This window comes from Rhipicephalus microplus, chromosome 8, assembly GCF_043290135.1.
Source record: "Rhipicephalus microplus isolate Deutch F79 chromosome 8, USDA_Rmic, whole genome shotgun sequence".
NCBI lineage: Eukaryota > Metazoa > Arthropoda > Arachnida > Ixodida > Ixodidae > Rhipicephalus > Rhipicephalus microplus.
In genome coordinates this window covers 91321451-91338592 of record NC_134707.1, presented here as the reverse complement: position 1 = coordinate 91338592, position 17142 = coordinate 91321451, and the positions used below count along the sequence as shown (strand labels likewise).

At 44.9% G+C, this 17142-nt stretch overlaps 1 protein-coding gene across 2 annotated transcripts in view; it reads right to left on the bottom strand.

The window, feature by feature from the left end:
* The window catches only part of LOC142769240 (uncharacterized), a 36318-nt gene extending 19570 nt beyond the window's left edge, over positions 1 to 16748 (bottom strand). The window contains exons 1-2 of one of the 2 annotated variants that reach the window (XM_075872309.1): positions 16619 to 16748; positions 8323 to 8379 (exon numbers count right to left, since the gene is read on the bottom strand). In XM_075872309.1, coding sequence (XP_075728424.1) covers positions 8323 to 8379; positions 16619 to 16708 — 147 coding nt within the window. In that variant the 5' untranslated portion in view covers positions 16709 to 16748. The remainder of the gene's footprint in view (positions 1 to 8322; positions 8380 to 16618) is intronic. The other variant, XM_075872310.1, reaches the window with a different exon arrangement.
* Positions 16749 to 17142: the final 394 nt, after the last annotated feature.

The window sequence follows — 17142 nt, the reverse complement described above, 5'->3', positions numbered from 1 at the left end:
CTGCTTCGCTCTCGCTTATCGCACACACAAACCTCGCTGTCGTTCTTCGGAATCACAGTCGGACATGACCTTGCGTAGGGGGGTCTCTGACAGTGTTTCTGGGGAACAGCACTGGCTGTTTCGAAGTGAGGGCGCGGCCACGCCGTGACTTGGTCTGGAAATATCACCGTGGTCGGTCGCATTGTCTCTGTAGAACCTGGGTCTTGGCTTATACCTCGGCCGATGATGACTCTGGGGGACGACAATGATTGTGCTGTGGTCATCTACGACCTCGGCCACGCTGCGGTTTTGCAGGCAAAATGGTTTCATTTTCGTATAATGGACGGAATAGGCAGTCTTACGGTAGTCGAAGTTGCCTGACAATGCGTATGTGCGGAAACTTTTCTCGGTGGTTAGTTTTTACGACGCTGCAACATGACTTGTACTTTGATCCTAATTTACCCTGGTAGACGATACTGGGTGCCACAGTGGTCATCGCAAACCTGGTAGAAACTGATGTTGCGCCAGAAAATACTTGCACAGACAAAATGCCTGTGAGCGCGGACCGACTGTGGGACATGATTGTGATTCGACGTGGCTTCACTTGCCTTGCTTTCATTGCTTTTTCTTCCTTTGTGGTCATACTGCGCCTATATGCGTGAACGCAATGATTTTTCGATACTACCTCGACGTCATCACAGTTCTTTGATGGAACCTGATTGCTTCGGCCGAGCTGGTCTCTGTCCTAATATTCGGTGGTAATTTCTATGCGGGCAAAAACGGCTTCGGGGTTGTCGGCGCAGCTGCCGGGTGGTTATGTTATGCGCGTTATCACACGGAAAATTGCGTGTAATGTAGATTGTATTACCGATGCCGGCTATCTCCGCCTGCGGCACCTCGATGGAGCTAGCACCCTCGGGCAATGACTGCTGTGGCGTCCGAAGTTGTGGCAGCGACTGGTGCGAGAGGGTCTCCCTGCTACCCGGGGGCCGGTCTGGTTGTGATGGTTAGAGGTCCATACAAATATGAAAACTCACTCGGTATTCGGTAATTGACAGTGATGGTGCCGTACTTGAGTCGAGTACCGACGAGTCCGAAACCTCATATGTTGAGCTGCAATGCACAACTGCAGCCTTGAAGTGAGACCCTTCTTGCGGGGCATTATCGGTAGCGGTCACGTTGTACTAGGTGGTGGCAAAGATATCGGGGGGTGCCCTTCCAAAAACAGGGATGAGCTTGAAGGTCTGCTCCGCCCAGCACTGCTGCTGCACGCCTTCATTCCGGTGCCTCACCGCAGCACCTGCCCGAAGGTGGTCTAGCACCACGAGCCGTTTCTCATGCTCCGTCCAGGCCTCTTGCACTGCTAACGCATCCACAGTTGTCATCGAGCGCTCGGTATTGTTCTGGAAACTGTAGAATTCCGGTAATTCACAGACGACCAGCAATGTTGAGAAGGTAGGTGAAAATGCACAGGTCACCAACGCGAAGCATCCCAGCTGGTCTGAGAGCTGCATGAGGATGCACCTGAGATTTCGGCGCTGCATGGGAGAGCACACCTCAAAGCCTTGTGAGATCACTGCATCTAACATGACGTTGCTGGCGCTCAGGGCCGGCAGGATTGCAGGAAATAGCACACAGCTCGGTGCTGTTACGGCGCTGACCATGATAAAAAGTGGTGCGATGGTACGCCGCAGCTGCGCTGTGGTGTTCGAAAATCTGTCTGTGGGGCTGGCGGCAAGGTTAGAGAAGTGGAATGTGGAGGTTGTATTCACGGTGACAGGTCACCTGTCAGTGGGAGCTTGAACAGCACCCATTGGCGTAACTTCGCACCACCAAGACAGCGAGTGGCCTTGCTGCCCGGAAACGCTGCTCACACTTCTGACGGAAAAAAAGTGCACCTGTATACCGGCCCGTTGTAACTGCTGTGAAACGCCTACTGTAAGCTCAGCGGTGAAGTAGGATTCTTTTTTTGCATGTTGATGAGGGTTCTCTTTTGTGTGTACAGGACAACGCTTGACCCTGCGACGTGAAACATGCGGTTGAATAAAAATCGTAATAGTTTTGTATTTAACTAAGTATATAAACACATCAGGGGTAGAATATGCACAAGCAAGTCTGACAGAACAAAAATGATAGTTGACCTCTGTTAAAAAATACGTGTTCATAAGTACGAAATTGCGAACAAAACGGCGTTCAATAAACATTCATACTTCAAGATACAACACAAGGATAGAATAAATATGAGAGAAAAAATGACAATAAAAAATGTCAAAGGAACACTAAAATAATGCAATTACTTGGTATATGCTTTTAAAAAGTAATTATTTTAGAAAACACTGGGATAATGTTTTTTTATATTTGAACTGAAATCTACAACCATGACGCTATTGTTTTCAAATTTTCATATTTTTGCGACATTCAACGACATTCTCAGAATGAAACTTTCTGAAACAGCGTATGTTAGGACTGTGGAAAGCACAAATGACAATGTATTTAATTTTGCTGCGTAGGATGCAGTAGACGTGGTCAAAATCTTCCACGTCAAGGTGTTTGGTTTGGGAATCTCAAGGTGCCGTCTCCACCCACATTTCCTTTTCGCGTATTTAGTCGCTTGCCAAGCATCTTCTTACGGTAAGGGTAGTGTTTTCTAGATTGTCGAACCTTAAATCCTAATACACGAAAATAGTTTTCCATTTAGTGTCATTTAGGTAATAATGCATAGAGATTGAAAGAATGCGAACGTACATGAATAATAAATGCAAGAAATGAGGTGGCTTTTGGTAATACTATTCATTTATGCTTGTGTGCTATGTAAGTATTAATTCTTCATAGCACCCACTCGCTTCCTAACTCACCGCTTTATGACGCCTGGTATATTTTAATGGTTCTGCCTTGCAACACTGCATCTATGAGTAACTACTGGCACTAAGCAACAACTTCTAGAATGGTCATGGTGCTGCACTGGAACAGCCACTAGCAACACAGGAGTACTGGATTCATTATTGAACTCACCAATGACTATTTTTCGAATTTACTTGCGCCTATCTTGAATTTCCGCTCTACGACAACGCTCAGTTTTGTTCACAAGGATTGCCTACAATGCTCTCACATGAATTTTCGTGAAACGATATCCTCAACAATATAGCCTTGTTAGGTGGTAACTATCACCATAACGTGTATGTCCACATTGTAATTGTAATTGCATTGTAATTGCAATTGCATTTTTACATTGTACTTACACTGTAAAAAAGCTTAATTTCTCGGACAAACACAAGCAGTGTATCGAACAGGCAATCAAGCTAATGATAGGCTAGGTGAAGGTGTTCCTCGCTAAATCACTCTCCCATGAAGATCATAAAGCAAACTAAAAGCAATTATACTAATAAAAATGCGCTATTTCTACATGTGGAATTTTAACCTACAGTGCTACGCGTACACGTGCGATTTCATACCTTAATTTGTAGCTAAGAGATTGTAGGTTTTAACGCTATCGAAACAAAAAGCGCTTTTTTGGCCACTCTGTTTCCTTCTGTGTGGGTCGTAGTCACTGCACCGAAAACGGAAAAGGCATTGTTTTGTATACATTCCATAGCTTAACTGTTCATTGCTTTCATTTCTCGTATTCTCAAATTGTGAGAATGTATTGTGGCTTTGTGCGAGAATATCTCGCCAATTCTAAGGACATTCTGAGACTTCGTGACATCATTGTTTGTAGACTTTGTCATATACATGGACCAGGAATTACATATGTGAGTCGACACGAGCTGTTTTTGTGTGTACCAGCTCATTTAGGGCTTATATAGGCGAATATAGTATTTTGCAGTTCGCACAGTAACAATTCGTTAGAGGGGATTTCGTGGGACTATTTGTCTCTTCATATTAACTAAAGCTCCGAAGAAAGCAATGAACTATTAACGTTAATTTGTATTGTTATTTTGTCTTGAAAACGCAAGTAATTCACCTATTTTATTCATTGAATAGCAAATTCAAGCGGCAATTTCGATCACACTGCCAGATTGCTCGCAATGGGCCCGCGGCGCAAGGCTCCTGTGACTTAAGTAACCTGGAAGCTGCTATGCACTCTTTCTTAGTTTCGTACCCCCACATTCAACGCTGGTTTGCAGGCGTGCAAAAAGCTTCTTTCACAAGATAAATGACGCGCATCGCCTGTCGTGCATCGCGATGTTGCGAGAGAGTTTTATGTCAGAATTTAGACCACGGTTAAAATGCTCTTTGCCTTTGACAGTTTACATCACTTCAGTCTTTTCTGACATTGCGCGTTACATCAACTGCCAACAAAGTTACTGAGCATTGCTACTGCTATGATTGAAACAGTGATGCCTAACTATTTGCTATAGCAGTCATGTGGCTAAGGCACTTGGCTTCTGACCCGCAGGTCGCTGGATTGTATACCAGTCGTTGCAGCCACACTTTCGACGGAGGCGAAAATGCTCGAGGTCCGTGTACTTAGATTTAGGTATACGTCAAAGAACACAAGGGGGTGGAAATTTTCGGGGCCCTTTTCAATGGCGTCTCACATAATCATATTGTTGTTTGAAAACGTTAAAATATAACAATCATTAGTCTTGGTGATGATGAATGACGCTATGCGAGGCAGCCATTCAAGCATTTCTTGAGGTACGCGTGCAACGTGGGCATATCGAGTTCAATGAATACCCAGGGCGCAACCGCGAGAGAAATCACAATGGAAGATTGGATATCTCAAAAATGTTTGCGGAAATGAATCTTCTGCTTGTTGCAACCACCCCTGGTGAAACCGCAGTCGTGATTGGGTGCTGTCATCGAGAGTTATCACGCAGTTTACGGGCACCGCCAAAAAAGGGCAACTTAGAACATTGGCCCCGTATCTGCATGTTGCACCGCAAATGTCGTACCTTTAGGGTACCGTAAAGAGTAAATAAACAGGCAAATGTACAGACAGACAGACAGACCAAAATGTTTGCGTCGAAGGTCCCCAAGAAAGACTATATCGTCTTTATTAACTGTCCCGCAGCCGCTCAAGCCTTGATCCCTGGCATCACAATGGTAGATAACAACTGCCCCGTTCTCATTGTCCGTTGCCGGAGAAGTATCACAGGCAGTAGTGACCTCCGATAGGCACCAAGCGTTCTGCTTTATCTGTCGTTACCATACGTTTTGGTGAGATGGCTACCACTGCCGTTCGGCACTCACGAAGCCACGGGCCGTAAACAAGGTACGTGCTAGCTCCGTGAGACATATATGCAAACATAATTATTTTATAACGCAGGATTAAGACATTTCCTCCTGTTTATCATGTACTGATTAACGTTTGCACGTGATATGTCTATGCTTCATAACAATTAGGTCTCATTTGTGTAATCCTCATATAAAGAATTACCGCTAACCGCAAATAAATATTAACATGGCAGCACCCGTGGCAACTCGAACACCTGCATGGATGCTGAAATGAGCCATTGCTTGGAGCCAACATAAGTTACGCTCTGTCATTTTTGTTGTAGTTGAGCATATATACCAACTCGTATGTGCCTTCGGATGAGGACTAAAAGCCTCGTGCTCTGATTGTGTGAGAACCTGTGTCACCTTTCCCAGCCTTGCCGTACGGCCCTTTTGCGTTTTGACTCTGTTGTGACTTCTCTGGTTCATCGCATTTGGCGGAGGACGCTGAAATCACCACGCAGACTTAGAGTTCTACTATCGCAGGTTGGCTGAGAGACGACCGCATGACATGACAGAGTTAGCCACTACCTAGCTCGCCCCAGCAAAACCAGCACCACCGGCTGCCTCGTTTCCCTGCCCCGGCGCTAACACCAACAAGTGGTAACACGACTCAAAGCTCGTCTACGTTATTTGCTATTTGGCTGACGTCGCTAAGCTTCGGTGCACCAACCGTGAAACCGCTATCGCCGAATGATTCACCTTCATGACCCTCGTGACCGAAGTGCTCGGCCGACCAGTTGTCCGCAAGCTTCACACTGAGCGGTGTCTACGCCACCGAGCACAGCAGCCTGGCGAGACGCTTCCCAGTAACATTGAGGATGTGCTCGACCTCTGCAGGCGTGTTAACCCATCTATGCTTGAAGAAGAGAAGGTCGAACACATTCTCAAGGGTATCTAAGACAACACATTCAAACCTTTGCTGGTGAAAAGCCCGACCACTGTGGCAGTCGTCGTCAGCCTGAGCCAGAACATTGATGTATTGCGCCATCAGCGTTCTCTCACCCGGCAGAGTGTCCCACCTCCAGGTTAGATCTCGGTCGTCGCAGTCGCAAACGGCAACGTTCACCGAGAAACTCAATCTAACCAGATTACGAAATTATCAGAGAGGATGTCACCCGATAGCAACGCGCCCTCCGCAAGCCTGCCTTTGAAACTGCAACAGGCTATACGTGACGAAATTCGCGATTCCCTCCCAGCAGTTCCGGGCCCTTACCCGTGCACTTACATCTCATCTCTCGACTACCAGCTACACACCACCTGTGCCAAATTCTGCTCTCAGCTGTGGTCACGCGGCCACAGCCGCATTTATGGGCTCCTTATCTGCAACACATCATCCCGCCTCGCTTCCAGTTTACAGGCCCCCACTTCGCTTTTCCGTCCATTTGATGCGTGGTGCCCCCATGACATCTGCCCTATCTGCCTTACGTGTGGCATCGCTAGCCATATTGCACGCGTCTGCCGCCGCTGTCCCACACCTGCGTACGCCTCCTTTGGAACTCCTACCTAAGCGCCGCAACATGCCATTACATCTGCATCTGAACACAGGCACTCCGACTCGGATCAACGCTGATCAAGTGCTCGTTTCTCATTCACTCATTTGCGATGGCCATTGCCTAAGCGTCATCGACCACCTTCTGAGAAAGGAAACTAGTCACTGCATTCCATAGGCAAGAACTGCTACTTGTGCGCAATTCTAAGGCGTCCATTTTCACATCATTTTTGCCGTGCAACGTTATTGATGTCGATGCTGAGAGATTCGCCACACTAGATCAGCTGTCTTTTTAGTAAGCCTGCAAAATATAACACCCTGAGCATTGGATAACGATTTTTAAGAAAAATGCAATGCAGCTCCGATTACACATTGCTGTTCAAGTGTCTTCGCAAATACTGCTGTTCAAGCCCCAGTTTCGTAATTTCCCGAAAGCAAATATATACTGCAGTTTAGACCTTAAAAGGCATACAGCGCACGAAAAGGACGTCATGAACTCAATGTGGGGTGAATTGGCATTGATGGTTACAACCCCACTTTTTTTTTTCGCCGAGCACTCTGCTCACCTATGCATTCGCGCAGACGCAAGGCGGATGCTGAGCTGGCGATATGACATGTTGAATACATCATGAGCATTGTTTGTCCTTACAATTGGTCAAAGGACTCTGTAGGTTACGCAGTGCTGAAAGTAACTTTTTTGGTTGAGCGTACTTTTGTTTAGTGTTAAGTGAAACTTCGTGATTAGCAATGTCATGTTGTGCCCTGACGGGAAAGAACTACATGTGATATCATTTCGAAAACGCAGAGATCGATTCCAGCAGAAGTTGTGTACGCGTACACATATATAGCTGTTTACTCCGTAGCGAATTCGAGGCCGTATGATTGATGCTTATATCGTCCTCTTGTCTTGTGCACTCCACTGCAGCATAATAAAAAAATGCAGCTCTCCCTGAGCGGGCTGGTTTTTCACTTGTGGAATAGATTTGTGCTAGGTGCTTTGCGCTCAAGCAGGGAAAATATTCTCACGCAATGTGAACATTAAGCATACTAAGACGTAACGCTTGCTACAGCAGTTTTTAAAACTTGCTACAGAGTTTCTAACGTAATTTTTCTACTATCTCAATGTTTTGAAATGAAGAACTAGCGATACAAATGCGTAGATTTATGAGAAACTCGATTATCGGAACCTCTCTAGAGCTACTTGACGTCAGAAAAGTGAGTAATAACAATTATATGGAGCATTGGCGCAAGCATAGCGCACATTTTGTGCGACAGGATTGTCCGTTGTTTGCTCTTACATTTTTAAAGCCATCATCAGAAATTAAACTTATCCTGTCGGTAAATCAGAGTAAGGCCTAAAAAGTGTTATATATGTAATATCCTGTTGAGTGTAAGGACAGTTGTAACCCAGTTGATACATGGCTCGAGCAGCTTTAAAATGCTCTGCAGGCGTTCTCGACTAACTTGTCCAATAGTTGGCTCAATTATATTCAATAATAACACGCTCATAGCTGTGAATATCATTGCGAGTACAGCGACCTAGTCCTACGCAGAGCCCGTAACATTATAAACACCGACGAAGGTTTTGCAGTGTCCTTCACGCTAATGTGGGATGACCCATTCGATTGTCTTACCACAATCGGCCATGACCATACTGCGTTGCGTGGAGTAGATTGTGCTGAACCGGCATCCTAAAACAACAGAAAAATCAGTCAGTTGCGCTGTGATTAGTGAAATCGTGAAATCATAGTAATTCACCACAGCCCAACGTAAGTTTTTTGGCGGATGTTTGCCTCTATATTGCAGCACATTTGTAACCATGTTACCCAAAGGCATAAAAAGGGTATATTGTGCTTACGCCAATATAATATACGAGATGGTGAAGAACGTTCATGACATTTTTGCGTGTTCAGTGCTGGTTGTGAAAATGGCTTACATTTATACGGGCTCTCTTTGAGGTTTTACGGACAGTGATTTCTTTCACATTTATTGGCTGCCCATGCTAGCTTTTATGAGGATGACAATAGTAATAGCGCGAAAACAGAACGATGACACAGATCATTTGTGTCGTCGTTCTGTTCTCGTGCTATAGCTATCGTCATGTCATACCAACTAGCCTAAGCTGCCACACTTCAGGAAGATGTTGAACAATGCAAGTATTTCGTGATTATTTACTGCACATAAATGCGATTTATCAGAAATAGCCAGGCCTTATCAGAAATAGCCAAGTTTTATCAGAAACAGCTAGGCCAGCGCGGATCACAAGGCACAGCTACAGCCAAAGTGGGAAGAATGGCCTCTTCTAGACCACGGTGTACATGCTAATAAAATATTTAGGGCATTTTATCCCAAAGCCACGTTATGACTATGAGAGATGTCGTAGTAGAAGGCTTCGGAAATTTCAACCACCTGGGGTTCTTTATCGCGCAATGACATCACACAGCGCAAGAACATCTTCCATTTTGCCTCCTTCGTGAAGTAACCACCACATTCAAGTTCATGATTGATATGTGGGGTTTAACGTCCCAAAACCATCACATGATTATGAGAGACGCCGTAGTGGAGGGCTCCAGTAATTTCGAACACCAGGATTTTTAGCGTGCACCCAAGTTTGAGCACACGGGTCTACAACATTTCTGCCTCCATCAAAGACGCAGCCGCCATAGCCGGGATTCGATCCCGCGACCTGCGGGGCAGCAGCCGAGTACCTTAGCTACGAGACCACCGTGGCGGGGCTACTAAATCCAAGTTCGAACCGGCTACCTTCACGTCAACAGTGGGAGAAAGCCGGTAATTATGCTCCGCGACGGATAGTTGTAGAGGCTCTTAAAGCCAACTAAATCAAGTACAAATAAAACGTATCCACTACACCATAATGCAGTGTGATTTTAATGATGTCGGGAAGCACCTCTTATGCCTTATTTTATTATTCTTTGGAAAAGTGATGACGAGGATATGTGATGTATATTGTCCCAAAACCACTGTAGTATTATGAGAGATGCCGTAGTAGAGGGCTCCGGAAATTTCGACCTCCTGGGGTTCTTTATCATGCACCCAAACCTGAGCCCACGGGCCTACAGCATTTTCGCCTGCACCAGAAATGCAACAGCCACAGCCGGGATTCGATCCTGCAACACTCAGGCCAGCAGTACATTAGCCACTAGACCACCGTGGCGCCGCTTTTCGAAGAAGTGTGCTGCCCGCTACACCTTTGTGAAGGGCTTCTAAAACTCTTCACGGTGGCCTAATGGAAAAGGCACTGGGCTGCTGACCTACAGATCGCGAAATCGGCTCTCGGCCGTGGCAGCCCCATTTTCGATTGAGGCGAAAATGCTTCAGGCCAGTATACTTAGATTGAGGCGCACGTTGAAAAACCCCAGATGGTTGAAATTTCCGGAGCCGTCCATAAGATGGGTTTTTACGTTAAACTCTAACGATTATTATTAGTGTTTAAGCTGTGTTTCATTTTGATGAATACTTAAGGCTGGACCAAGTATAAGGAGTTAGAATCAATAACGAGTCAACAGGTAGCACGAGGCCTATTTGAATATGAATATAAATCTATCACGACGTAATACATCTGTTTACACGATTATTTCCTTGACATCACGTTATTATACAATACTTTTGCGAAGCATTTTCAAGCATGAAAGAGGGCCTTTGGTAGAATACCGAACTTCAACGTAAAGGGCTAGTTCGTATGCCATGTGATTTCGGCTATCTCTTCTGATTTCATTAGTTTTTTTATTGCAATAGCGGTAACGGACGCTGGTTGCGACGGGCGACTACGGCGCCAAAATTGGCTGTTGTAAAGTCATGACAGTTGTCGCGCCCGAATCCCAAGTTGCGTGGAGTGCGCTGCACAGTGCAAGTGGCATGTGAAGAGTGGCCCTCAGAGCAGATATTGATTCTATCCAGTATTCCATGACCAGCCTTAATGTCAAGTAGGCAAGCACCCATCGTAATTTGCGTAGTCTTTTATGTGTACAGTCGATGTACTCGCGGTACATCTGCGAGACATCATCTGCACTTTGTTGATGCTGTATCCGACGGATCACGGCGAGAATTAACAGTTTAGCAGTGCGTAGTGGGTGACAAGCATAAAACCATGCAGTGGTCACGAAATTAGCATTGTCTGATGGTTGGTCACTTTTTTTTACACTTCTGCCATGCTGGCTCACTCGTTTCCGTGCCGATTCCTCACCCGGCTTGGCACCTCTGTTCGTGCTTTTTGCAGAGCAGCTTCAAGTGTTCGGGTGTCTCTTTGGTAGAATACTCGACTGCCACCAGATATTTCGGGTTCAAGCTCCATCCTATCGATGATATATTTTCTTATTTCTACTTATTTCTCACGATTGCTGTTAAGGACACAATTAACGGCGGACAAATGCACTACTGCTATTGTAAATTTTGAGCAGTTTTCGTCTCTAAGAGCCGCAGAACGATAATGCGTAATACCCCGAAAGGACCATGAACATGTTTTTACTTGAAGGCACTCAAGCGTGAAAGCATATTTACACTGTGCCCTACACTATGTCAGACGAGATTTTGAACAGAGCGCCCCACACGCGGAAATAATGTCGTCTTTGACGTCTCTTGCAGTGTGCGATATTCTGATAAGATGTTCCCCAGATGATAGCACTAAGGGGACGGGGAGGTGCTGGAACAGTAGTTGTAGTCAGCGAAATGAGTTCTTTCCCTCACGTTTCAACTGACCAGGGCTTAGTAATACCCAGTACGAATACACCCTCAAAAAAACAGTCTTTCAGAGTCCAACATGCCACGTCGGTATCCACAGCAGCTCAACGGAAAGCAGGGTAAATAAAAGGCTGTCCTGGGGCTTCTCGTACCGCTGCTGCTCATAATCTTGCGATGCTATAAGACGCTGACAGACAAATTTTGGGGCTGTGTGGTCTATATAGTGATAGCTTCATGGCATTATTCAGTCGATGAATCAAGGTCTCCGGTGAAAATGTTCTGCAAAAGTGAGTTTTTGTTGCGGAAAAATAAAAAAAATAACTCGATAAAAAGTACTGGTGTTGTGTCTTGTGGAGTTACAAGCTAGTATAAAAAACAAATAATGCTACGTCTCTGTTTTGATGGCCATAGGAGACATACATAGAGCGCATACCAGCTAGTATGATTGAATTGTTAAGTAACTTCATTATATGATGGATGGCACACTGCCTTAAGCATAATATTTATCACGCATCAGCAAAGCCGGTTTTCAAAATATGCGAAGAAAAGCGCCCACAATCTGTGCGGCGTTAGTGGGGGCACCACGGTTGACGAAAACTTCTTGATTGATTTGTGGGGTTTAACGTCCCAAAACCACCATTTGATTATGAGAGACGCGACGAAAACTTCTTACGGGAGGAAGAAAACACCTAATATTTGCAGCACCACAGGTTAGTAGCTTCTGTGCAATCGCATGACAGGTTGTGTAAATTGTCAAAACATTTACCCTCTTGTTACCAGAAGTAGATAAGGGAAAGATGTCAGTAACTGAAGGCGACCGAAAAAAAAGGTGCAAACGTTCGTCAAGTGACTGCATAGGTTTTTCGTGGGATAACCTATTGTTTGGCGGCGTTTGACCTGGTCGTACATCACTCAGCTGCACACAGAGTGATAAGAACTGGGCCAGTAATCTCAACATTTCCAATGGTCGCACATTCGAGGGATATCGTGATTACCGGAAGTGTGTCTCTCAAAGAACTGGCCGATGAGACTAACGCCCAGGTGGCAAGGTGCTGTCATGAGCCATCCGCGTTAATTTCTGTCGCCGCTGTGATGGTACGTTGGGCTGTCCTAAAGCATTATTAACGGACGAGTGGACTGATTGAGCTTCGTAGATTGTATCTTCTAGAAATAGTGATATAAAAAAGGATCTGCGCACAGTTAATTGCTAGTACTGCACAATACAGAGATTGACAGCGCACATGGTGGCTCTTCAAGAAAAACCTCGGGAGAGCTCACTGATGACGGGACCAGCTATCAGCACGAAGCTCTAAGCGGCCAGATAGGAGATCGCCACGCACTTCTATTTCTTAAGCCGTAGTGCACAGCGACAAAAGACGCCTAATGGCATCCTTTCAGGACCTGAGGTGGAAGAATGCGCCATCTACTGTTTATGACCAGAGAAGAAGGAAGAAAGTTTAAGCGAAAAGACAGGGAGGTTAGCCAGTTTTTTACCGGCTGGCTACCCTGTGCTGGGGAAAGGGGTGAGGGGAATGAAAGATGTTAAAAAGAGATGTTGCGAAGGCAGGGAGAAATTACAAAAAAATAAAAATTGCGGCAGAGGAAAGGCAACATCAAAGAGTATAAGACACTAAAGTCTGTCTCTGAGGCCAGTTGTACGCGAAAAGCGCAGCAAAGCTTTAAAAGCCTTCTGGGCTGAGGATGGGCTCGGCCAATGACCCAGAATCCTTTGTTCCGACAAAGGCCGATCGTCTAGTCTATCCAGAGCTGCAGTGACCAAGAAATCTTCACGTGCAAGTATGGCCAAAATGTGCCTCCCAGCCAAACGATAGCAAGGCACTCCCTTTCGGTGAATGAGTAGTTCCTTTTGGCACCCGATAGGAGACTGTCGACATTGGCTATAATGCAGGCTCCCTCTGCTTGATGCTGGACCAAGATAGAACCCTTTTCGTGATGGTCGTAATCCGTGTGAAACCGTTCAAGTAGGTCGTTTGTTCGGCGCGAACCCCTCAAGTGCGCCAACAGTAGATGTTGATGTCAAAGTAATGAGCGCAGAAATATTGTGGCCTACACAGCACCCAAGAAGAAGGGCATATTTGTCTTCATTAGGTGCACGAGGGCCTGTGCAGTGTTTACAAATGTCTTCGCAGGGCACTTAAAGTGTGAGCACAGCCCGTGAAAGGGACGGCATCCTATGTGCAAAAATACACTATCAGATTCTGCTTAGGTACTATTTAACCAGGGTCGGTGCGTACACCAAAACAAGTTGACAAGGTGGCCAGCCATCATGAGTTACTGCTATGTAAAACGGGACTCTGATGCATTGCGAATAACAAAGAAAGTGGAAGATTATTAAGGCGGATTGGAAGGCTGGTGAAAAATTCTATATTATTATCAAGGAAACTCGGGTAGATTTACTTGTTAGAGTGACATAGAACAGTGTTGATAATCCGCTCGCAGGTGGCCGGAGGGTTGCATAGCCAGAAGGACATAAACTTCAGTTGGTCGAAAACGTGCGGAAGCACAAAAGAGTTCTTTTCAATGGCCAGCTTGAACTGAGAAATTTATTTATTTCCGTGAAGTTGACTCAAAGTCTCATCTATGCGTGGTAGCTCGTATAACACGGTTTTGGAGATCTTGTACAAATACCAGCGGCTTATACAGAATCTCCAACTGGTCTTACAGAACAAATACAGGGGTACGTGTATGGGCTACACGGTTGTTCAGTTATGATCCAATGAGCATCTTGTCCACCTTTCTCTTAATTCTATTCTTCTCAGAGGCGAATAGACCTGAGATGCATTTTTTGTGGTATTGTGGCGCTGCTCAGTTCATTTTCGCCCCAGCAGAAGATCAGAAAAAGTCAAATACACGCCAAAATGTTTCAAGAAGGGGAATTACTGTGTCAGCTTTGCGAAAATATGGGCATTGCGTAGTTATTTTTACAGTTCAAAAGAGTGACTTAGTAGCGAGCGCGAAAGACGTTTTTAGTTGAAGCGACGAAGACAATAAATATCATGGGCGGACAAAGCTGAAATGGCGCTCCGCCTCGGTGGTCTAGTGTCTAAGATACTCGGCTGCTGATCCGCAGATCGCGGGATCAAATGCCGGCTGCGGCGGCTGCATTTCTGAAGGAAGCGTAAATGTTGTAGGCTCGCTGCTCAGATTTTGGTACACGTTATAGAGCCACAGGTGGTCTAAATTTCCTGAGCCCTCCACTACGGCGTCTCTGATATTCATATGGTGGTTTTGGGATGTTAAACCCCACTTCTCAATCAAAGCTAGAATGGCGCTGTCGTCTCAGGGCTGCAGCATGACGAGATCCAGGCAACGTGATAGCACCCCTGCATATCAGCTAATATTACCCCAGTATGCACAGAAATGCAACCATGACTTTTACATACCTTTACAGTAGAGCTAGAGTGTAAGTGTGCGTTTATAGAATTTATCTTAATGGGGAGATTACATTCGCTATTACTTGCAAGTTGTGGGCACGTTACAGGGCTGCAGGTCATTGTTCGTGATCATAAACAAAGACGCTCGGCTGAACTGTTTGGTTTTTTTTTTCCTAGGAGCACTCAAAGTTCGAAAACGCTGGCAGACATATCTTGATGTGTTCGGTTTCCTTAACCAAAGAGGTCCTGACGCTACTGCTTTTGATGATATTAGGAAATGACCGTTGCGTCTAAGTAAGGTGTCGATATCGTTGAAGCATTCGTACGTTAATCGTTGAATGGCTTCGCCTGGTGCTATTGTATGATTTTGTCACACACCAATGTGTTATTGCGACTGCTCTTCTGAAATAACGCTGACACAAAGTCATTTATAAAGCAGTTTCGTGCATTTGTCTGGGCTCTGTAATTGGAATGCCTCTTGTCTTGTCGTATTCATGCGTTATACTTCGTCTGAATGCGTGCCTTTCACTCCTTGATTTCATCAGGGCTTGTAGCAAACAGACGGCATCGACGACTCCTGATTTTCCACAATATAGGCATGTGAACAATATCTTTTTAAAGTATAGTAACGACTCAATCGCCTATGTTATGTGTGTAAGCATGTGGATACGTACTATAAAAAGTAATTGCTGCATGCACAAGTATTGGTCTAGCAGTTTGCTATAGTTACTGGAATCAGACGAGCACTTACATCCGCGGATTCATACCTCTTAATTTTGCCAATTTCTTCCACCGAACTGATCTGTATGTCCTAGTCCCGATAAAACAACTGTGTCACAAAAAAAGGCTACTAACACAGAGTGTTGCAGAGTGCCGCCCAATGACCACCAGTAAAAATGTACACTTCACTTTGATGCGGTATACAGGTCCATAACATCTCCCCTGCTCTTTGTTCCTATTTCTTTGCACAATCTCGTGATACGCATCCTACCAACTTTAAAATAACAGTGTTTGTAGTTAAAAACCTATATTTCGAAAGCAATGACGATAATAAACTAGAGATTGTACGCTCCACATTGAAAGTGGAAAGGTTCGTGGATGTTTCAAGTTTTATATTTCGCAACCGTACGCTAACAAATACACATCGTATTGCCGTCGCTAATGTCATTACTTCACATTCAAGTTGGTTGGTTACAGTTGGTAGAAGGTTTACGCCTCGTAGTTTTCATAAGGAAGCAGTTCGGGTCGATGGTACACGCCAAGATAGTCTTGGCAGTGCGAACTTGTTACGCTTACAATGAGTTCGTCTCTATAGCGGCCACCGTTTTGTAGCACACAGCTCCTACTCTGCATTCAAATCCTTTTTTTCACCTTTTTTTTTCTTTCACTTCCCGCCTACCATCCAGAAAAGAACACTTTGTAACCTTGCAGCGTAACTTGAAACGAAGCGAGGGCTGCACTTTTCCGCTTTGTAGATTTTGTATTTCAGGCGGCAATTACCAACAGGGCCACACGCGACCACCATGAGGTGACGTCACTACTGATTCCCTTAAGGCTAACACGCCAAGGACGACAAGGCGCCTTCTAAAAAAAAAAGGTAGGTCAGCCTGTTCTAGGCACTTACACTGTTCGCCCTGATTATCCTACTACATGTGTCCCACTGTCGGCTCCCATATTGATTTTGGATTAAACATCGTAGTCATAACGTTGTCTTTTTACTTACACAAATTATTGATATTGCTATACTAAATGTAAAGGTATATTTTCAATTATATTATTCAACCATTGAGAAATAGCATCGAAAATGTACTTAAAGAACATAAAATCCATAACTTACCTCTTGTTCAACTGCCAGAAGTGAAGGTATAGCTACAGCAACTAGAAAAAATACCCAGAACCAAAGGGTGTTGAAAGCCATCGGTGGCATGCAAGAAATAATGCACGTACAACTATTTCGACGTGAACCTTTGAGTGCAAAAAGGTGTAAGCGAGCCTGCATATATTCTATTCATCATAACCTTCTCGACAGGAAGTTAGAGTTCAATGGCACTATGAAAGGAAGGATGTAAAAAAATAAATACAAATTTTTCAGGAGTTATCGAAGAAATTTCTGCGAATTTGGAAACACGTTTCGAGGGCCAGTTCATTCGTACTTTGCCCTTTATGTGCACGAAAGTCACAGTTTGATATGCTTCATAGTTGATTTTAGCAGCTATTTTAGCGGAATTTCGAGGGGACAAATATTACTTTGCACATGCTCTCGCTCTTTGTAAAACTGCAATATCATGAGCACAGACCATAGCGTTCACATGAGCTTTCACATGAGCGCTCAAAAAACAAATATTGGCTCATTTTATGGGC